General features: G+C 48.4%; 1 protein-coding gene across 11 annotated transcripts in view; it reads left to right on the top strand.

The window, feature by feature from the left end:
* LOC144720052 (ral GTPase-activating protein subunit alpha-1-like) overlaps positions 1 to 23342 on the top strand; it is a 142649-nt gene that overhangs the window by 4491 nt on the left and 114816 nt on the right. For all 11 annotated transcript variants that reach the window (XM_078596501.1, XM_078596497.1, XM_078596502.1 and 8 more), the window contains exon 2: positions 21284 to 21394. In XM_078596501.1, the coding sequence (XP_078452627.1) occupies positions 21284 to 21394 (111 nt within the window). The remainder of the gene's footprint in view (positions 1 to 21283; positions 21395 to 23342) is intronic.

Here is a 23342-nt window from a genome sequence, read left to right as displayed (position 1 = left end):
TTTGAATAGTTTTGTTTATGTGCTTGTTTAATTACGCCTTACATGGCTCATAGCAAGCTGAAATAAGTTTATATATGATAATCATATGCCGCGTAATTTGATGGACCACTGATTAAATGGGATTATTCAAACACCGCTTGCCTTATCAGTAGACCGCACTATAGGAGTTCGTTAATGAAACCAGACGAAGTTATACCCTCCTTAAATGTGGTTCTCCATGCTCAATACAGTACTCAAAACAGGGATTCAATTTTCCAACGTCTCAATTTAGCAGTGTATCTTTCTCGTGGAGGGGAGCCGTAGCGCAGTGGTTTAACGCACTGCGATGAACTCGACAACCCGAGTTCGATATCCGACCATGGCTAACACTGGGGGCTGTAAGTGATATCTGAAACAGTCCAAGGTGCTTTATATTCACGAACCCGTTTTGAGCATCATGGCGAAGTATTGTAAAACAACAACCCCCCCCATTACAGTCATGGCATGGGGTGGCATTCACACAGCAGTGGATTGACAAAGGACTGTAAATAAAAATAAAATTACCCTTCCAATGTGTTCTCATGTGTGTTGCTGTGCGGCGAGAAATTAGTGTAATTGCCCAGCATACGGAGTATTTGTTGAACTGTGGATATTTAATTTCAAAATCTTTACACAATATTCATTAGTCATAGCCCCCCCAAACACTGCAACTTGAAATGCGGCCAATCTCGGAAGCTGAGCAGGACCGCAAGCCTGCTTACACGTGGATGGGTGGCTTTTGGGGCTCGATAGGTATTGTGGGCATGGTGCAGCAAGGTGGCCAGGGAGTTGTGCGTGTTGCCCTCATTGTGTGCGTTGGGTCTTATCCGGGTTCTCTTATTTCCTCCCACATAAAGCCAAACACTCATTAATGTCATTGGCCAAACATCCCAATGCAGAACGCTCGTGAGAGAGTCTGGATACTCAGTGTGGCTCTCACAGGTAAATAAGTGGTAGTATTTTGCTGCGGAGTTTGAGATGTTTAATATACAGAGACATGAGCTAAACTTTGTACATCTGCTCAGCATCGTATACCCTGTAACTAATTCATCTTGTCGTATGCGTCTATAACTATAAAATCCTTCTTTTGAGTACTGTATTGAGCATGGAGAAGCCCATTTAAAGAGGGTATAACTTCATGCTGTGAATTCTGACGATCAACAGTAGGCATAACATCTGGCCGGCTACCATTTCTAATTCATACTGGAGTACATTCTCCCACGTGTATTGATAGCAAACAATATACAGCACTTTGCAGCAACTACCTACAAGCAAACCAAAATTAAATTCATGCACTTGGCATTGAATTAATATGGTTGTTATATGAAGCCGCAATAAAGATGTTTGCAATACCTATTGCACGTGGGCATCCTGGGGAAAGCGGGCAGCATTATCATATTATAAGGAGAAGTAAATAATAATTTGCAGAGGACTGTAGAATAGCAAATGTATTGAGCCTGGACTTGAAGCAGGGACAGTGAGTGAGCTGGCAGAAACAGATGGCTGGAGGAACCAGACTGTGTAGGGGCAGCAGGTGAGAAGGAGTGATGTCCCACTGAGTGAAGGATGACCGGGAGCTTTAGCATTCGGTGAGTGTGCACAGAGCAGAGGTCGCAAACGGGTTTTGATTCCTTACCCGTACCCGTACCCGGCCGCACCAGGGTCGCAAACGGGTACCCGTACCCGGCCGGGTACGGGTAGCTGGGTATCGGGTAGGGTACGGGTATCGGGTACCCGGTTGCGACCTTTGGCGCAGAGGGGAGTAGCATGAGACGAGAGACGGGAGCTAGCCAGGGGTATGTTTGTGGATGACCTTGACGACGGTGAGTTGCGATTTTGAAATCGATTCGGGTTTGGTTTGGGGAGCCGTTGGGAAGGAGGGATCACTAGATATGGGCGATGCCGTCATATTAATGGGTGCAGAGGCAAAAGTCTGGCAAGTGACTTTTGAAATTACGTGGAGTTTGGAGATGAGGGATTTATTTGGAGGATACCGTAAGGGAAGGACAGAGTTGCAGAAGGTGTGGATGGGGGTCTCGGTGGGAGTTGGTGCCAGGAAGTAGCGGTTGTGGGAGATTCTTTGCAGATGGAGGTAAGAGGCCCCTTGCAGAGTCGATGTATTTTGGAACAGAGAAAGAGTTCTGGATCGGTGACAACTCTTGAGGTTTTGCACCCTCTTTGCCAGTGTAATGTTAGATCAGAAGGCGCACGCTCATACATGAGTCTTTACGGGGAGTGGACTTTTGCCCATGAGGAGCCCTTCCGTTTTGCCAACATTTAGCTGGAGAAAGTAAGAGCCTTTCCAAGGCGAGACCTCGTCAAAGATGCGACAGTGGAAAGTGATTGTGGGTTTAAAGTATTTTGAGATCTATTGCAAATGTGAATATGTCAGCACATAACTTGTATTGTAGACATGTTTTTATTTAAATGCAACTTGACTTCTTTCACGGTTTCTGGGCATGCGTGTTATTTGTCCAGATTTCTGCCAAGAAGCGTCACCGCTAATGCAGCTGTGTTTAGTATCTTGCTCAAGAGGACAGTTTTGTATGCATGAATAACAATCGCTGGTTATGGCTTGTGATCAGAGAGCCGTCTTGATGTTTATTAATACCATTTGTGGTGCAGTGCGCAGTGTTTCGTGTATCGGCGAGCGTCATTGTAATTTATTGTATAAAAAAGCACGTGGTTTGCATATGCATATTATTGCATTTGTGTTGTTTTGCATATGCAAAATTGGCTTCACTCAAAATACAACGCCGGTTGTTAAAAGCAAATCTCATTCAAGTAAAGCTTTAATGGGGCTCTTATAGAGCCATATTAGCGAGTGGGCGGCAGGGTCGTGCAGTGGTAACCCTCGAGCCGAGAAGCCAGAAGGACCTGGGTTCAATTCCCGACTCGGGTGCCTTTCTGCGTGGAGTTTGTTTATTTTCTCCCCATATTTTTTTCCGCATGAGTTTCCTCTGGTTTCTTTGGATTTCTCCCATAGGTAAAAGCATACCTTGTAATGGAGAACTGCTTTTTGTGTTCAGTGTGTTGTACTCTCCCCCCACCTCCAATTAGCACGGTTGCCTACGTGCGGTGCGAAAGAAGTTCAATATACATACATTTATACAAAATTGGTGTTAGCCAAACATCCCAATGCAGGATCCTCCTTGAAATGAGTCTTCAGATTTAGTGTGGGGGTTCTGAGTTAAACAAATGAAAATAAAAATAATCACATAGGTTTTTTTAATGTTTCATTGTTATGAAGGGAAAACATGCTTCTGTCAAGTTTGTTGTAATTAATGTAATACCTCATTAGGATAGTTCAGATACTCTGCGGCAATGAATGTCACATTGTGCAAAACTTTTGGCTCTCTTGTTTGTAATCTATCTTTTTTTTTACTTGGCAAGGTACGCGCACGTCTTTGACTCGCTGTTATTTTGGATGCCCAAAAATTATTGTTATTCAAACCAACCCATTTTGAAAACTAAACTTTTTGTTTTACCAGGTAAGGCCCACTGAGCTACATAGATCTTTTTCAGAAGCGATCTGGCCACAAATGATAGCCCAATGAAGTGGCTTATCATGTGGAAATGTATATCAGCCAAATACTCTAAGCGCTTGCTTTCTAAATGTGGAGGAAAGAACCGGAGCACCAGGAGAAGAATCCACGCGGCCACGTGAAGAACATGCAAACTCCAAATATGCAGACGTCAGTGTCGGGATCGAACCCACGACCTCCTGCATACTGGGCGTGGCAGTTAACATCTCGCTACCGTGCCACTCGTACATATGGTTTGGTATTTATCACGTGCATGCGGTTTGGTGTGAACCAAAATCAATCCATATACTGTAGTGTAGCCCTAATCAAGGACTATTCCATGCAGCTTTAATATCACAAGGACAAAGCAGCAAGTCTATTTATCATCATCATCATCACCAGCAGCAGCAGCAGCCATGCTGTAGCCAATGCTCGATATCTCATCACCACTCCATATGATCTTGCGAAGCCTCGGTTCATCTCGCTCCCACGCATGACCCAATCTTTCTTCGCTCTCTCTGGCGCTCATCCTCGCAGGCGCCAGATCTCTTCTCCTCCCTCCTCCCCTGGCTGCGCCCCCCCCCCCCCACCTGCTAGCGGCGTCCACCGGTTATGTTTCCCTGCCTTGGGCCACTTTCCTATACAGTCGCGACAATGTCACAACACGGCTTGCTCGCAACAACATTATAGGGTGTTAAAATCAAAAAGCTTTGATTGGAGAAACGAAGGCAGGATTGTCAAATGGCGAAAGTATTAATCATCTCAAGATTTCTAATGACAGTCACTCAACCGGCCAATGGAAATTAATGACGGGATATTATTGAAGAACCGCACGATGAAGGATGCAAGAAATTGCAGATTCCCAGCATGCATCTCAACAACGCTTATTTTTGTTTATAAAAAAAGTAACGAATTATTCTCGATACAAATCATGACTCCCGAGTCATGACGGTCATGGAATCGCAGGAAGGGGAGAGGAGGCGGGGGGGGTGAATCATTACACGTCTCGGAAACACTGGTGCAGGATGTGGAGGAAGTTCATACACGGACACATGCCCTGTGAAAGTGGGGATGCAATAGATTCAGTAAAACCACTGTAAACACCCGAGAGTTAAAGTAATTCCCCGTATTATTGTACACGCACGGATCCTTTTGTCGATCCACAGCTGCATGAGGGCCTCCTCATGCCGTGCGGGTCATGGGGATTGTTTGACCATACTTCACCACAGCTGGTCATTGCGGGCTCGTGAAGGCGAGGAGCGTAGACGTATGAGCATTTGAGTACAGGGCGACAATGGATTTTGCTGTACTAGCTCGGATGCCCACCACACAGCCCCGCAGCCTATAACATGTGTGATGCATAGTGGTCACCCATCCGAGCACAATGTAGGCTCAAGCGTGCTTAAATGCCGAGATTTGATGAGACGCATTCCGAGTGATTTGGCCATACATTAATTAACAACCTTGATTTATTTTGCTTTGCATTCGACAGTCAATTAAGATCGGAATTGAATTCAAGTGAACATCAACCTCTTAAAAATTGACAGCGCTGTTTTGATTTTAAAACACCTTTATGAGGGTGCAAGTGTTTAGTTTGATGTAACACTTACAATTAAACTGTATCATTGATGTGAAACCGCAGCATTATTATCTTGTTCCCAGAGCACGGTAATGAGCCGTTAATGCTTGCATCTTCTCCGTAAGGCTTTGCGACAGTCTTAAATAATTACTGCAGTGCTGTGTTAATGTTCATGACTTGAAGGTAAAATCAAGCAATTGCCAGAGAGAGAGAGAACAAACGTCATGTTAAATTGTTAGTTCCCTCCGTGCATCATGAGGAAAGTGGATATAGCGCGCACTGCCAAACGCAGTGCCAAGACCGAATTTCTGTCCTACGCGGCTTTCCATCCATCCTACTGCAATTTGACCTCTATTTGCATCTTTGATCCTGCGCAAGCTGAATACACGAGTTGGCTTAGAGGACAGCGCGTGTCACGTGGGCGAATGTGGCTCACGGCCAGATGGGTTTACTTCCCTTTCCTTCCATTTCCTTCCCTTTCCTTCCCCTTCCTTCCCCGCTTCTGTCTTCCTGCCACGACTCAAGGAAAGCTGCTGGGGACAAGTGCCCGCATGTCCCGTGCCCACGTTGGGAGAACCGGGGGTGGAGGCATGCTGGTGGCATAGGCCCAAACATGCCCTCTGTTTTAACGCTGTGCCTTTGTAGTTGTACGGGCGCCATGATGCATCCAAGCAAGTACTTTGATTTTTAAAAATTGTTCTTTTTGAATCCTTCAAACGTAGAACTGCCTTGACCGTGCACAGAGGCTTGAGGGCTGTGTTGACTGGATAGGGGCATCCATATCGGTCAGATACTCGGCGAGAGACGAGACAAAATGATCAAACCATTTCAAAAGTCCTGGTTATGAGATATAATTTGCATTGGGAATGGTACAATGTGAGCTGCGCTGATTCTGAGTGTAATGGTTACAATTTGTAAGCGAGCGCTGGTCTTGATAGAGTGTAGGTCACTGTGTGCTACTATTTTTGTGGTCGCTGTCCTGGCAAATCTGTAAGTCTTCCCGGGACATTCAAGGTCCACCTAGTTTTTTGTCAGTTGCATAATAATACAGCACTCAAGATAATGCATTTACATGTTGTTTTCTCCTTCATCAATATTGGGACATTCTTATTCCCATGACATGCCTTGGTTTTTCTGTATCTCACCATCCCAATAAGAGGTGGAAATACTAAAGAAGAGGGCTACGTTTGCCCTGTGCTGCGATCGACTTGCAGACATTATTGATCCAATGTCAGATCGCATGCCAGTGTTCTTAGCATTAAAAATGACCAAATATCCTGTTCTCAATGCTGCTTAATCCAATACCGTAAAAAAACAGCAGTCGTATAAGTCAATTCCAGTGCTGCAAGGAGGCTTCGCACACCTTTCAGACATGTGTGGGTCGTCATTTGACCATTATATAAAAAAAAGGAGGAACACTTTCTATAAATCCTATAACGTGCATGCAGCATTATGGGTCATTTGATGACACATGACCACGATGCTCAGTGTGGATTGGCGATGGGATGGGGGAGAGGGGTTCTCGACACCGGTTGAGATATCACTCACCACCGATGTTAGCTGCGGCTGGGATTCGAACTCAGGTCGTTGTGTTCAGAGCGTGTACGTGGAACTTCTTTCGCACCTTACGTAACCAGCCGTGCTAATCGGAGGTGGTGCATTCACCGCCACGCCAGCGTTGGACCCGATACTGTCGTGTAGGAATTGAATACGATTAGCAATGGACTTGTTAATATTTTACTCTAATGAAAATGCTGTACTTTTGTTTATGTAGTGGAGTGATTAATATTTAAAACTGTGCATAGTGAAGATTACGGTGCATATTGAATTATATTATTTATGTTCACCCGCAAGTTGAAACTACAGTGCTGCATTGTTTCTTAAATTCTATTGTTATACTTTGTTCAACGTGACCATTTCTGCCAATAACGTTCATTTCCGCTCACATGACACCAGATACAATTGTGGATTGTGAATCGTCGATTGACTTTTTTTTAGTCTTTAAAGTTACACAATTACATAAGTGACCATGTTGTTTGCCTTTGAGTAGTTTACGTTGGTGGAGTCGTTGGCATGCTGCGCTCTAAACTCTGACCTCAGTTTAGATCCTGCCCATGGCTAACGTCACCCTTGGCGATATCTCAACCGCTCCTGTGTTTCCCCCCCACTATCTCCCCCCCCCACTATCTCCCCCCACTATCTCCCCCCCCCCCCACTATATCCCCCCCCCCTCCTTCACCAACCAGTGTGGTGAAGTATGGCCAAAAAAACCCCACGACCAAAATGGCGTGGGGAAACCTTCACGTAGCAGTGGCTTGACAATGAATATAATTCACATAAAAAATACGATATGTCATAGATTATACCACTTCACGCATTCATATTGCCCAATAAACTATGGCAGTGCGGTTATTTACAAGTGTAGGGCTGTTACGGGAGGGCTGTAAGTGCATACGATCCAATGGGTAACAAACACAGTGGGCGGAGTTACGGGAGTACACGGGGGGGGTGCCCGCAGCGACGTCCGCATCAGGCAGCCTGGGGGGTTGTGATCCTGATGGGGGGTATAAAGGGGGAGGACAAAGAGAGCTCGGGGCTCAGTCTGGGAACGAAGGAGGAAGAGTGAAGATCCTCTAGCTAGAGCCCTGGACTCCCCTCGACGCCGCCCCTGTCAGGGCTGCAGAGGAGCGAGCCAGAGGCGTGGTTCCGTGAACCAGGGTTAGACCCTGGGACTCCGGAGACCGTAGCCCGACTCACCAGTGTCGGGCCAGTTAGCCTCCCCTAGCTCGTTAGAGGAGGACTTGGGGATAGGTGAGATTAGCTAGGGGGTATCCCCAGTTATCCGGGTGAGGGGGCCGCTACCCCCTCTAGTGTTGTCCTGTACCGATAAGCTGAAATAAATATACGTGTGCCTCAACCTGGGTGTCCAGCGTCTTCACCGGTACTTCATCTGGTGTCAGAAGTACTACGGACATGGAAACACGTCAGACAGCTCGAGCCAGAGTACCGGAGGAGGACACTGCTGAAGTCGTTGAGCCCGAGGCGGCTCACCAAGACATGGCGCAGCCGGGGGCCGACGCGTTCCTACCGGGGCATCGGCATGAAGAGGGGCCGCAGCCAGACGCGCTACGGCTGGCTCACGAGAGACTGGCGGAGCTACTGTACGCCGCTGCCGCCACGCTGGAAAACATCACGCGGCTGGGGGCTGGTGGTCCACCACGGGGCGAGGGGAGCCGTCAACCTGAGCGCCTTCCCGCCATTTCTGAAAACTCAAGCTTTGAATTTCCCGCCATCGTCACGGCAGCTGCGGAGGGCGTGGCCGGGCTCAACCTTGGGTCCGACACCGCTCTCGCTGGGACAGCTGCGTCATCTCCAGCGGAGGGAGCGTCATCACATCCGCGACAGGCGATTCCATCTGCCATTCGCGCCGACGCACAGCCGAGTCCCGGGGATAGCAGCCTACAGACGTCCAAGGCGAACGCTGCGCTACAACAACGGCTGCCTCCGCTTAAAGAATTTGTTGGTGCAGAGGGCGACTGGGGCGGCTTCCAGCGACGCTTCATCGCCCACCAAGAAATGGCAAGGTGGTCCGACGATGAAGCCCTCTGCGCGCTGCCGGCGCTCCTCGACGCAGACGCGCTCGCCGCCCTCACATCGGCGCCGAAAGAGAAGCGGTCTACTCTGCCGAAGGCACTACAGCTGCTGGCCGGGGTCTATGGACCTTCAGCGGAATGCAGAGAGCGGTTCTACGAGCGCAAGCGGGGTGAGAAGGAGTCGCCCCTGGCATACAGGACGAGCCTCCTAGCGCTGGCTAAGACGGCTTTTCCCCGTATGGACGACGATGGCGTGGACGCGATGGTCACGGAGAAAATACTCCTCCTGGCAGACGACCTGGACATCGCTGTCGTCGCACAGGAGGACGCCGAGATGACCTCTCTTCAGGCGGCGCGCCTCCTTCACGCCAACCTTCTGTCCCTGCGGCGGAAAGCCAGCAGGGCATCGGCAGGGCGTGCGGTGGCTGCAGCCACCCTTCCGACGGAGGAGCTCTTCGCCGTCGACCATCGACGGCAACAGGCGCAAGAAGTACGGTCGGCCCGGGACGGGTCAAGCCGTTTCAACCGCCCGTCGTCTCCACCGGGGCTCCCGCGGTGTTTCAACTGCGGCGTCCGGGGCCACGTCGCCTCGGGGTGCCGCTCTCCTCGACAGCGCGGGACGACGGCTCGACGGGACGCCGGGCCTCCTCCTCCCAAGCTCCAGCAACATGACCCGGCGAGTCGCGGCACCACACATGTTTGGCCAAAGCACCTACCCGTTGCACGCTCTCGCACCACAACAAACGGGGGGCCGATGTCGCGTTGCGAGGGGCTAACGCGGATCACTGCGGGGACTCAAATCGAGCCCAAACAGTGGTCCGTGTTGGCCCATCGCGTGGTAGCCGCGTCGTCAGGGTCGTCGGCCGTAGTCGGACACATTGACGGGGTAGAAGTACGCATCTTGGTCGATACGGGGGCATCGGCGACAATCATTTCGGAATTAATTTACAATATTCTGCCCGTACAAAGCCGGCCTTTACTGCCGGTTAACGTCCCATTCTATGCCGCTAACGGGGGCTCTCTCGGCATCATGGGACAGATTCGAGCGCAAATTTCTATTGGGGACATCAAATTGTCGGGGCCGATTTTCGTTTCCTCCTCGCTGGCGGTTCCGTGCCTGCTGGGGACGGATTTCTTAGGTAAAATGCCCATTCGTATTTTGATCGACCAAGGATGCATTGAGCTTCCATCGGGGCGGCGCATGGCGTTCCTGCCATCCCCTGCGGCAGCTCGGTCGGCGTTCGCGACGGTACCGGCGTTCGTCGTTAAAACTGTTCGTGTGCCGCCGGGAGCTCAAATGCTAGTGCCTCTGAAACTTCGTAGGCCCTTCGCTAAGGGCATAGGGGATCAGGGTGTTTTGCTGGGACCGTCTAGGGCCGGGGTTAATGGGCCTCATTTGATTCCGGCCCAGACCGTCGTAAGAGGGGACGGGGACCCTTTCATCGCGGTCCTCAATGTGGGATCGCAGACGGTGGTGGTTCCTCAAGGGACGGTGCTCGCTCACGCGACGCCAGTGCCCTGCGAGGAACCTGTCGCGAACCACGTTGGCACTGCTTCCCGGATGCTCCCACATTCGGACAGCGATGAAGGGTGGATCGACGCGCTTTGTGCGGGATCGACGGACCTGACAAATTCAGAGCGCCAACAGCTTAGAACGCTACTGAGGGAATTTTCCGACGTTTTCAGTCGTGATAAATATGATTTGGGTTGCACTCACCTGCTGCGTCACCATATTGACACGGGTGACAGCGCGCCAATTCGCCAAAATCCGTTTCGGTTAAGTCCCGCCGAAAAGGACCATGTCAAATCGGCTGTTGATGACATGTTAGCCGCCGACATCATTTCTCCCTCCACCAGCCCGTGGGGAGCGCCGATCGTCCTGGTTAAAAAGCAGGACGGCTCGTTGCGGTTTTGCGTTGATTTTCGGCGCCTTAATAAAATTTCGGTTGCCGACGCATACCCGCTCCCGCGGATGGACGAATCGCTGGACGCTTTGGCGGGAGCGCGATTCTTCTCCACACTAGATTTACTTTCGGGATTCTGGCAGCTTCCTCTGGACGATGATTCTAAGCCTAAAACTGCTTTCCGTACACCGCACGGCCTGTTCCAATTCAACCGGTTGCCGATGGGCTTACACTCAGCGCCGGCAACTTTCCAGCGATTGATGGAATTGGTTTTGGCTGGATTGCAATGGGAATCGTGCCTGATTTATTTGGATGACGTTATTGTCTTTGGTAAAACTTTTGATGAACATCTCCAGAGGTTGCGGGCGGTTTTCCTAAAGATGCGGGCTGCTAATTTGAAATTTAAGCCCCAAAAATGCCATTTGTTACGCGAGTCGGTGCGTTATTTGGGGCACATCGTAGGGCGCTCGGGTATTGCTACCGATCCCGCCAAAACGCAGTGTGTCAGCTCCTGGCCGACTCCCACCTCGGTGGGAGAGGTCAGGAGTTTTATTGGCTTCGCATCATATTACCGACGCTTCGTCGCTAATTTTGCAACGATTGCCAAACCCCTACACGCGTTAACATCTAAAGGGGTTCGGTTCCACTGGGGTCAGGATGAGGAAGCTGCTTTCTGCTCCCTTCGGGACGCGCTGGTGAAGGCTCCTCCCTTGATTTACCCAGATTTTTCGAGGCCGTTTTTGCTCGACACCGACGCGAGCAACACGGGTATTGGAGGCGTGCTTTCCCAGGTGGTTGACGGCGTGGAACGGGTGGTCGCGTACGGCAGTCGGGTGTTGTCTCCAACGGAGCAAAGATATTGTGTCACCCGTAGGGAACTGTTGGCAATTGTCTATTTCATCCAACAGTATCGCCCATATCTGTACGGTCGGCATTTCACCGTCCGCACAGATCATGCGGCACTGCAGTACGCCCTGAAGGTTCAACAGCCATCGGGACAATTGTCCCGATGGCTGGAGGTCCTCCAGGATTTCAGTTTTGAAACCACTTATCGTAAGGGCGTTCGCCACACCAACGCTGACGCTCTGTCACGGATGCCAACCGCCTCCGAATGCGCATGTCTCCTGGGGTCGGGGCGTTGCAAGCCAGTAGGGGACATGATGGTTCCGGTCCTGGCGGCGGCCGCCGACGATGAAACGGTAGTCCCCATTGATATCGCCGAACAGGGGAGAGATTCCCTGCTTGGATTGCCCGTTGATGAATGGGGGCGCCTCCAGTTGGAGGATGCCTCCCTCCTCGCGTTGCGTCGTCGCGCCGGGGAGAGGGGGCGTGTGACGGGTCATGCCGACGCATGGGAAACCCATGCGGGCTTGCTTATGCATTGGGACGGGAAATCCCAGCGTCACCGGCTGGTGGTCCCTTCTGGCCTACGAGGTAAGGTGGTGTGGGCTGCTCATGAGCGCCTCCTCCACCTAGGTACCCAGAAAACACTCGCCTTGCTCCAGCTGAATTTTTTTTGGCCGGGTATGACAAAGGATGTCACTGATCTGTTGGCGGCATGCCCTCAGTGTGCGCAGCGCAAACCACCGGCACGGGAGTCGAACCCGCCCTTGCAATCCATCCAGGTCTCCAGAATAAATGAACTGGTCGCACTGGATATTCTGGGGCCATTCCCCGCCACCTCCAGGGGAAATAAATATTTGCTTACTGGGGTCGAATATTTTACGCGCTGGCCTATGGCCTGGCCCCTGGCGAATCAGTCGGCAGCAGCCATCGTCGACGCCTTTGTCCAAGGTTATGTCATGGACAAAGGTGCCCCGGAGCGGTTGTTGACCGACCAGGGTAGAAATTTTTCGGGGAAACTCCTAAAACAAGTCTGTGATCTCCTGGGAACGAAAAAAATTCGAACCTCCCCCTATCACCCGCAAACGGACGGGATGGTCGAGCGTCTGCATCGCACCATCACGTCTATGTTGTCGCAGCAAGTTTCGGACTCACAGGCTGATTGGGACTTACATATTCAAGGGGTTCTAGCGGCATACAGATTGGCTCCCCATGCTGCGACGGGGTTTTCACCTTTCTTTCTTATGTATGGCCGCGAACCCGACCCACCTGTTCGGGCACAGTTGCAGATCCCCGTGCCGCTGGGCAAATCTAAATTGGACGATCACGTTAAATTTAATCTTGACAAACTGACTGAGGCGCGGGATGCGGCGAGGCTAAATTCTGACAGGCGTCAGAAGGCGAACGAGCGCCTCAGACTGGCTCGCGCGCACGTGCTGCAGTGGAAGCCGGGGGACAGGGCATGGCTGCACTGTCCCCAGGTACCACTCGCGACCTCCTCTAAACTCGTACGCCCGTGGCGGGGCCCCGTCGAGGTTGTTGAGGTTTTGAGGCCTCAGTGCGTTCGAATCCAATGGGGGAGGCGCCGGTGGTTTGTACACCCCTCTAGGCTGAAGCCGTTTGTTGCGGTGCGGGGGCCCACGCCACGCACGCGAGGCCAAGCATGTGGGGGGTCGACCGACTCGGAGGGTCCGTCGCTGCTCTCGCCTGATGTGTTGCCGGCTGTCCCACCCACAGGTGTACCGGGAATGACGGGCTCACGCCCTGGAACCCCCACAGGTGATGCCGACAGTCGCGCGACTTCAATCGCGACCTCACCTCGAATGGGACAGCCGCCACCGGATGGTCCGCCGTCCGGGGTTGCCCCGTGTGACGGGCCTGCGGCAAGGACGCGCGCTAAAATGCGCAGACTCTTATAATATACAGCAGGAAGAAAAAGAAAAAAAAACTTTTCTTATTTATTTTCCTTCACGTGTCATGGTTACTGTATGCTGCGTCGGTGGTGTGCTCCTTGCACACTGAGTGTGTTGTGTTGTGTGGGCGCGGTGTGTGTGTTGTGGGTGCGTTGTGTGTCGTGGGTGTGCTGTGTGTGATGGGGGAGTTCCTGGCTAGTTGTACATACGTGCTTACGGATTTCGTATTTATGCGGGGGGGGGGGTGCGTCGGACATTCCCTTCGGGGGTATGGTTGTTGTTCTTGTTGTTGTTCTGCTATTTGCATTTTGTTGAAAAAATGAGGCACACACGGGGTCGAGGGGTAATTGTTCCTTTATTTGGAATTGTTGCAGCCGGGACGGCTGCGAGCTGTAATGGGGGGGGTGATGTAGGGCTGTTACGGGAGGGCTGTAAGTGCATACGATCCAATGGGTAACAAACACAGTGGGCGGAGTTACGGGAGTACACGGGGGGGGTGCCCGCAGCGACGTCCGCATCAGGCAGCCTGGGGGGTTGTGATCCTGATGGGGGGTATAAAGGGGGAGGACAAAGAGAGCTCGGGGCTCAGTCTGGGAACGAAGGAGGAAGAGTGAAGATCCTCTAGCTAGAGCCCTGGACTCCCCTCGACGCCGCCCCTGTCAGGGCTGCAGAGGAGCGAGCCAGAGGCGTGGTTCCGTGAACCAGGGTTAGACCCTGGGACTCCGGAGACCGTAGCCCGACTCACCAGTGTCGGGCCAGTTAGCCTCCCCTAGCTCGTTAGAGGAGGACTTGGGGATAGGTGAGATTAGCTAGGGGGTATCCCCAGTTATCCGGGTGAGGGGGCCGCTACCCCCTCTAGTGTTGTCCTGTACCGATAAGCTGAAATAAATATACGTGTGCCTCAACCTGGGTGTCCAGCGTCTTCACCGGTACTTCACAAGCATCAGTTTTGACTGCATTATATATTTTTATTAAAATGCATCTTCTCATTTTGTCAGTGGAATATTGATTGGATATTGAATGTCAGCTTGAAACGCATTACGTTCGCGTTAATCACGCCTGTGCATAAAACAATATTAAACATTGACTGATGCGTAAAATGCAATCACAATGCTTTTTTTTTTTAAGAAATCATGTTAACAATGTAAATACAATTCCTGTAACGGTTCACAGCCCCAACGATTTGGTGATACACGTGCGTTACGTTACTGGCTCATGAATCAATTCCAGAGTCGTTTTTTTTTTTGGAAACATGGTAGCATCTCGAGTGGCTGCAGAGGTCACATTAATTGCGTGCAGCAAATACAAATTACCAATAATCGATTCTCACACTCGCGCTTCGACGTTTAATTATGCCGTGAGCGTAATAATCGGTTCGAATCGATGAATCGACGCATCATTGGAGCCCTTGAAAATGCACCGTTTACATTCTCAGCATGTATGTACCTTGAACTTGTTTCATAATTGTCCTGAACATCATCGTCATCATTTACGATTTATACCGCGCCTTCCCATGCCCAGAACAAAGGGGGCGTTTGAGATGATATCACGAGAAACACTCGGTAAGGAAGTGATTGCAGACTAAATACAAACACACTGTTACAAAACCAATGCAGTATAGACAAAACACACAAACACACAAACCAAAATAAACTAAACTAAGACGGTAAACTGTGCCCGAGACTATTCTCCATTGTGTCCACTTCATAAGAGCGATTCGTACACTGCCTTAAAATAACGTCTTGAACCTTGTCTTAAATCAATTCATTTCGTCATATGTCTGAGTAATCCTTTCAACAACTTCAGTGCCAAGGTACTTCATAGTCATAACTGTGTTCTAGAGCCGATTGTTGAACTCTGGCTTCCAGTGCTTATTCATTTCTTAGGTGCCAAACGTACCTTTGTCATCGCTGCCTTAATGCAATGCATAGCACTGCGGCATTGTCTCGCTCAGTCAGGCGTCGCACGCAGTGGCAGCTAAACGCCGGTGCTCCGGTCGGGGGTCGGGTCACCAAAACCTAAAGCGTGCAACGTTACGTACGCCCAGATCAAGTGAGAAAGGGTCGTATAACAACCCAACCCACGTCCTTGCGAAGTGTAGTCGGCCCAGTTCATTTCAATGCTGCGTTACTCTTAATGTTGTTCTTACGGCAGTGCGAGGTCACACATCCGATCATCGCAGTGTCCGCTCTGTCCAGTAGATCACAAATTCAACCTTTTTCTCACACGGCAATGCCTTCTTGATATCGCGCATATTTGCGGGCTTGCATAACACATTGAAGCACTTTTCCTACATTTAAAGCCCCCCCCCCCGCCTAACAGAGGTCGCAACCGGGTACCCGATACCCGTACCCTACCCGATACCCGGCTACCCGTACCCGGCCGGGTACGGGTACCCGTTTGCGACCCTGGTGCGGCCGGGTACGGGTACGGGTAGACCGTGAGTCACTGGTGAGTAACTGTTTGTCACTCATTTCCCAACGTCTTGTCTCTTCTCACAATTCAAGTTCCTAGAATCAACCCACCCGTGCCTGCAACATGGTTTCATCCCAGAGGTCGCAATCAGGTACCCGATACCCGTACCCTACCCGTACCCGGCCGGGTACAGGTATGGTACGGGTACGGCCGGGTACGGATACCCGTTTGCGACCCTGGTGCAGCCGGGTACGGGTACGGGTAAGGAATCAAAACCCGTTTGCGACCTCTGCCGCCTAAGCACAATCTCACGCTCCCAAGCTCTGCAGTCCACTTTATATGAAGGTGTTATCGGCGAATTGATGAGTGGTTTACGTGTGGGATAATACCTGGGGCCCGGAGAAATCCAACTCGCGCGAGGGGGCGACGCTATCCATACAGAAGGGACAGGTGGAGTCCACACTTGCTGCACTGCCTTCTCGCGAGCCGGAGAGCATTGCTAGCAGCTCGACGCCCACACTAAAGGAGTCTCACGACCTTTTTGTGATCCACCAACCTTCGCCTCCGCAGTGCCGGACTACAGGCGTGCATGACCACCCCTGCCTGCTCAGAAGAGTGATGTTCAGTCGAACATTTTTGTAAAAAAAAAAGTCTACATTCGAGCTGAATTCAAATATGACATGTGTTCGATTGCTGCCCACGGCTAACATCAGTTGCGAGTGATATTCCGACCCAGGTCCTCTGCACCCTTTCACAACTCGCACTAGCCAGCGTGGTGAAATATAGTCAGACCACCTCTGTGACCGATACAATGTGTAGAGACCTCACACCAGCAGTGAATTGCTAAGTGGGGCTTCAATTCATTATAATTTTGTACGATTATGTTTTTCTTCTGTTAATATTAGGATAATGATTTAAGCATTTGTGTGTTACTTGACACCGCTTCTGAGTCACGCAAGTCATGGTTGTGTGAGCTTGTGATAGGATGTCTCCGAGTCTAATGCGTGCTTTTTCAAGATAACCGGGCTGAAAACAAAGTAGAGTTTTAATCAGTACAGGGCGGCACTCAGGAAACACGGCTTTTTGTGGGGAAGATTTTCCACTTCATACACTGGTTGCTCCCAATTTTTATTTGAATGCACGTATTGTTGGACTTCAGAACAAATATAGGTCTGACAAATGAGATCAGTGGCCATGAATTCAAAGTCTTAACTTTTGTAAGTGAGCAAAATACAATCAACTCCACTTCATACGAACTCGTACGACCCCGATGAATTCAATAGCGCTATGTATAGAGCGGTGGCACGGCGGTTAACGCACTCTGCTGTGCGTGCGGCGTCCTAAGTTTAATTCCCATGCAGGGCTACCATCAGCGGCGAGTGATACCTGAACTGGTCCTCTTAAGTCGATCGGCGTGTTGCGTGTGGCGGGGGTAAAGTGTGGCTGCTCCCACCTCGGCCAAGACACGTGGCCAGCAGAGAAGAGTAGGCCAACTACCCTCGAGAGGGGTCTCTCCTTCAATGCCCATACGTCATTACCCGTGAAGTAGTCTTGACTATTATAGGGTATTATTTTCACTTGAAGTAGATTGCATGATTTTAAATGGAAAGGGTGTTGTCGTGGATCTCTGGTACTATCAGCACTTGTGGGATTGTGCGCGTGTGTGTTCTTTAGATAAAGATTTGGGCAGCTTTCTTTCCTCGGCCACGGCCCGGGAGTAATTGTCCCGAGCTCGTGGATCGCAGTGTTTGTTTTGGCAGTTGCTGTGCGTCCTGTTGTGTGGGAGGTGTGGATCTTGCTGCTGCTGCTGCTCCTCGTGATTGGCAGCTCAGGCAGGCGTGGTTGTTTCCTTCAATGCTTGTTTTCTTCAATGCACGCCCTATCGGGTGAAGGACCTCTCGGTTACGTTGCTTGGAATGTTCACAACAACAAAAAATCGGCATGTTAATTTTACAATTGACGATGCCTTTTCATCACCATCATCAGCCACGATCAATCCCACTCCTGGATGAATGCCTTCCCAAATCATTGGCACCTATCGCCATCCTGCACTGCAGCAAGCGGATTTCAAAAGGCAAAAATGTGTACGTGCGCACTCAGCTCTTGAGCTGGTGGTCTCGACAAGGCTGGGAACGTTGCACATGCAATGTTGGTGGTCGTGTGACGTGCATTGCAAGGCATGATGGGAGTCCTGCCTTCCTGCTGTTAGTGAGCAGCACACCTTTGTGTGTTTAAAAATGTGTTTGTTTCCAGCCTGCACGCATTTCCATGTAACAATCCACCCAAAAATTGCAAACAAGCTGAAATCATTGCTCTATCTCTGCGTTGGATGTCCTCTAAGATGCGTTCAATTCCTTTTCTTAACCGATGGCCACATTCTCTTTCTGACTGCAATGCTTTTTTTATGACTAAAAAAAATTCCAGGACGGGGGTTACTGTAAGGTCTGGTTGTGAACACAAATGTTCCAAGAATAAAAAAAAGAAAGCCGCCTCTTACGTTTGTAATGCATCATTTAGGACGAGACCTATGCAGAGAATTTTTGGAATGTCATTGTGCTTACCCCTTGTGTATACATGCGTCGAATATGAACGCTCGCCACTACAAGTTTGGGCAAAGCAGCCTTTTATTTAACAAGTGAGATGCACGGACGACAGCAATCACACGAAGGCCATCATCCCAAAATTCCCCACCGTCATGCAGGGTCAATGCAGGCCCCAGATCCCTAAAAGGCTTGTTGTGCCTGACCTTGGAGTTTTACTAATGTTTATCATAATTTGTAAAAAAAAATAATATGCACACGCGTGTATATTCTGTAACGCTTTCCAAAACACGTTTGTCATCTTGAGCGTTTAATTAGCAGGACGGAAATTGACATTTGCGTATTTACAAATGCCATTGTCCTATTTGCTGTAGATTGTGTCTCCGACCTTTGCGGAAACCCTTTGATTTATCAAGTTTTTAATACGGTGAGTCCCCAATAGCAAAAAAACCCACTTTATACCGGAGTTTAGTTCATATTGAATCGTCTGTACGCAAGTTCTAGAGCTCTCTCCCCTCATTACAGACGGACAGGGATAACCCATTAATACCTTCAGCCTTTGTTTGAAAGCGTTAACAAAACTCACGGTGAAAAATTGATGAATCCTTTTTCAACAAGACCCAACTAAGGGCAATCTGCATTCATAAAAAAAATCGAAGTAAACATTGATATCTACCGCATAAAGTGAGGGAAACCTGTAATCGCATGGCTGTAGCCGTAGAATGTTGAATATAATTGTTTATTTGATGCACTTTCACTTGACGCCAAAAACACCGGCGTCAACGACTGCCTGACAGCTTTAGATACGATGGTTATCCTAGTCCACCCACACGCAATGTTCCACTAAAGGGTACGTGCCTCTCACCCTTTAGTCACATCAGGCTTGCTCATCGTTGGGATGGCACACAGCAATGTCACGCCTGGAAGAAGGAGCTGAGAAGATGTCACTACAAAGAGACATAATTGCTTCTCCAGTGTCCTATGAAAGATAATGACTCAGACTTTTTAATGCTATCTTAATTACAGCTGCCCGCTTAAGGGAAGCCGCGTATTACTTTTGTCACGTGTATGCTAATAATGTGAATAATAATATAATAATTTAACGCCCGCATGTTGCAATGGTTTGAAATCCAGCGGTCGTTGGTTCGACTGCAATCAAAGGTCGCTGATTCAGATTAATTTTTCTGGTGCGGCAGTTGAAGCAATTGGGGGGCTCGTTTCCTGATTGCCTCCGCCTCTGTCCAACACGGTCGTGTGTATGTCTACACCGCGGTCAGCCGGCAGGTTGCGTGCGGTGGGGTAAAGTGCGGGTACTCGCACGCTCCGTCGGCAGTGGCTCGAACGCAACATTTTACAGGGCCTTAACCTTTACCCTTCCGAGTGCCCTCGCATTTTGAATAGACGCACACAGTGACACACGCCTTCCCCTCTGCAACACTTGTGGTGCCCATATTGGGGGAGGTTTTACCGTGAATGTGTGAACTTTTTCTTTGGCAAAAGGAATGCTGTTTATCTTTTTTAAAATTGTATTTATATTTTTTGTCTTAGAGTGATAGTTGATCTGCTTGGCAACTAAATGTAGCCCTGGTGCACATTTCATACATGTACAGCCACAAATATTTGCTCTGAGTGAGCCACGAAGGATGTGCAAACCTCGCTGCCGTTGTGTTCACTCGACTCACTGTGGATGACATGTAAGTTCAGAAAGGAACCGTGGGACCCATCCAAAGCAAACATGGTGACTTCGGTTAAACATAACTGAAACTCTCATGAAGGTTTGTTGTTAACGTTATTCCGAATTAATGTAAGTGCTGTCCTAGGAAACCAATTTGCGAATGCTAAACATGAATTATAACCTGTAAGTGACGAGGAACCCCATCAAAATGGAAATCCTAATTATTGTATGTTTTGCACAGTTTTAATTACTGCACAACCTAGTGACTACATTAATAAACAGACTACACTTCAGTTTTATATCTGACCTCCCACCAAAAAAATGTCAAGTTTTTTTTAACGCACCCACCAGCCACTACAGCCTTTTGACGGTGCATAATTTCAGCAGCATTGGTTCAACAGAACCAAACCTTGGATCAGTCTAATCAGCAGCGTCACGCTTGCTGGACCCAGATAGTTGTAGGCAAGGACCCTCTTGCAAGCTATGGGTTCTCGTTCGACGTAACACACAGCGATCGTGCACGCTGTTGTAAATGCGTTCTTGTCTCCACAAAGATGCTAATGGTTATTTTGTTTTATGTATTTAAAAATTAAGTGGTGACTTCTAGTTTAACCATTAACCATCTGTTAAAATGTCTCTTTTTAAGTTACTGGTTTAAAATTTGCCAACAACTGAGCAAATTGAGAAACTGTATTGAGATATGGCTATGTCAGTCTATTAATAAAAGAGTGTACTTCATAATACAGCGATATAAAGGCATATTTTGAGGTTTAATTAATTTAAAGTTGAACGTGAATGCTTGCTAGAGTTACAGAGTAATCTCGAGTGCAATTGCTTACTGTTTAATAAGTTTACCATCATTGAAATTAATCTGTAATGGAAATTTTAAGTGCCTACACTTTACTTTGTCTTTGGCATACCCATTAATTTCCTTTCATGTGTTGAGTTATTTGATGATGTGGTTTTGCATTCAACTAGGACCTGTATCTAATAGAGACAAAGGGTCCTTGCTTTTAAACATCTGGCAATTGCCCAGCGTTTGTGTTAGCAAGCCTGACTCTGCTGATGAGAGACTGAATGTCGAATCGTGTCCAGAGTTTTGCTTGTGCTGGACCAATGCTTCTGAAACTATGTGTAGAAAAAAGTAACGTTTATTTTACATGGCGTGACAGATAAGGGAAGGAGGAGACATATTGTGTGCTTATGCATTTCATTCCCTTTCATATAATGCTCAACATGTGCCAACTGGTGTCTTTGTTCGTCTGTTTGTTATTTGTAGAAAACACTGACACGGCGGATTTGAAGTTGTTCTTCGACACCAACTATTCCCAGATCTACTTTGTGTTCTTCGAGAACTTTGTCAGCATCGAGGCCAACCTGAAGCAGAAAGGTAAGGGGAGCATTCCAGTGGCACGGGCCAAGGTCATTATCGTACACATTCTTAGTGGACAAAAACCATCTCATTCCAGGCATACCAGCAGTCTTACAGTCTGATCTCACCCAGCAGGCTTCTTGTGTGCGTACAGCAGGGACCGAATTAATCTTCGGTAAATGTATCGCATCGTGTTCGGTGATGGATGCTGCCGCCACGGTGGTGTAATGGTTAGCGCGCCGGACTTGCAATCCAGAGGTCACTAAATTTCGATTTAAAGCTTTCGTGACTGCAGGGATTCATCTTCTTGGTTCTTTCGGTAAAGTCACGTAGAAGGGAAGTAATAAAATAATAAAAATAAAACATAATAAAACAATTCTCACGACGTTTCGGCCACAACGCAAGCAGCCATCCTCAGGCGAAGAATGAAACACCCCAAGCTTGGAGCGTATATTTAAGCTGGGTTAGAGGGGGGGGAGGTGGGAAGAAGAGCGCCTAAACAAAATAATTTGCATATCAAGAGGAATTCAGCATATGGAAAATGCGTAGGAGGTGGGCGGGGGGGGTTCCAAATCAATACTATGCCCGTGCATTATGCAGGATTAGCAGCATCAAAGGGGGGGGGGAAGGGGGGGAGCATTAACAAAGGAAAGGAATGTTAATAGTATGTAGCTGTAGTTACTAAACAACCACGTAAAAAACTACAGTATAAACTGCATGACAAACTAAAGTATAAACTACATAGCATCATCAGTAAACTTACTATACTCTACAATAAGCTGAGTTACTAACAGTAAGTAATACATGAAAAATTCTACGTTGTAAAAAATTATATAATATGCTTCCATCTAAACTTTATTCTCTTACATCACACGCGTCTATACCGTACTATATACTTCCATAGGCAAAACCAACATTAAATTACATACTGTATTGCTATAAACCACCCTATACCTTATACATTTTTAATATAACAATAATACATAGTGTTATATTAAAAATGTATAAGGTATAGGGTGGTTTATAGCAATACAGTATGTAATTTAATGTTGGTTTTGCCTATGGAAGTATATAGTACGGTATAGACGCGTGTGATGTAAGAGAATAAAGTTTAGATGGAAGCATATTATATAATTTTTTACAACGTAGAATTTTTCATGTATTACTTACTGTTAGTAACTCAGCTTATTGTAGAGTATAGTAAGTTTACTGATGATGCTATGTAGTTTATACTTTAGTTTGTCATGCAGTTTATACTGTAGTTTTTTACGTGGTTGTTTAGTAACTACAGCTACATACTATTAACATTCCTTTCCTTTGTTAATGCTCCCCCCCTTCCCCCCCCCCCTTTGATGCTGCTAATCCTGCATAATGCACGGGCATAGTATTGATTTGGAACCCCCCCCGCCCACCTCCTACGCATTTTCCATATGCTGAATTCCTCTTGATATGCAAATTATTTTGTTTAGGCGCTCTTCTTCCCACCTCCCCCTCCTCTAACCCAGCTTAAATATACGCTCCAAGCTTGGGGTGTTTCATTCTTCGCCTGAGGATGGCTGCTTGCGTTGTGGCCGAAACGTCGTGAGAATTGTTTTATTATGTTTTATTTTTATTATTTTATTACTTCCCTTCTACGTGACTTTACCGAAAGAACCAAGAAGACAGAGGTCACTACTTCTATTCTATCTCCCGGCGCGGCAGTTACATTGGTGAGCTTCTTGAATTTCAACCCGCCCCCCACTATGCTACTGTCCATCCAGCAGTGTAAATTAATTAACCAACTAGACTTTTTCTTTGACCAGGTAAGGCCAACTGAGATATACAGCTCTTTTTCATAAGTGGCTTGGCCACAAATGATGGCGCAACAAAGTGGCTTATCATGCGTAAATCTATAGCAGCCAAAACTTTAAACGCACGTTGATTCTAAATGTGGAGGGAAAACCCGGAGTACCCGGTGAAGAATCTA

Source organism: Lampetra planeri, chromosome 7 (assembly GCF_965212315.1).
Source record: "Lampetra planeri chromosome 7, kcLamPlan1.2.h2, whole genome shotgun sequence".
NCBI classification, from domain to species: Eukaryota; Metazoa; Chordata; class Hyperoartia; order Petromyzontiformes; family Petromyzontidae; genus Lampetra; species Lampetra planeri.
The sequence above is the reverse complement of the archived record's forward strand: the minus strand, read 5'-3'. Positions and strand labels throughout refer to the sequence as shown.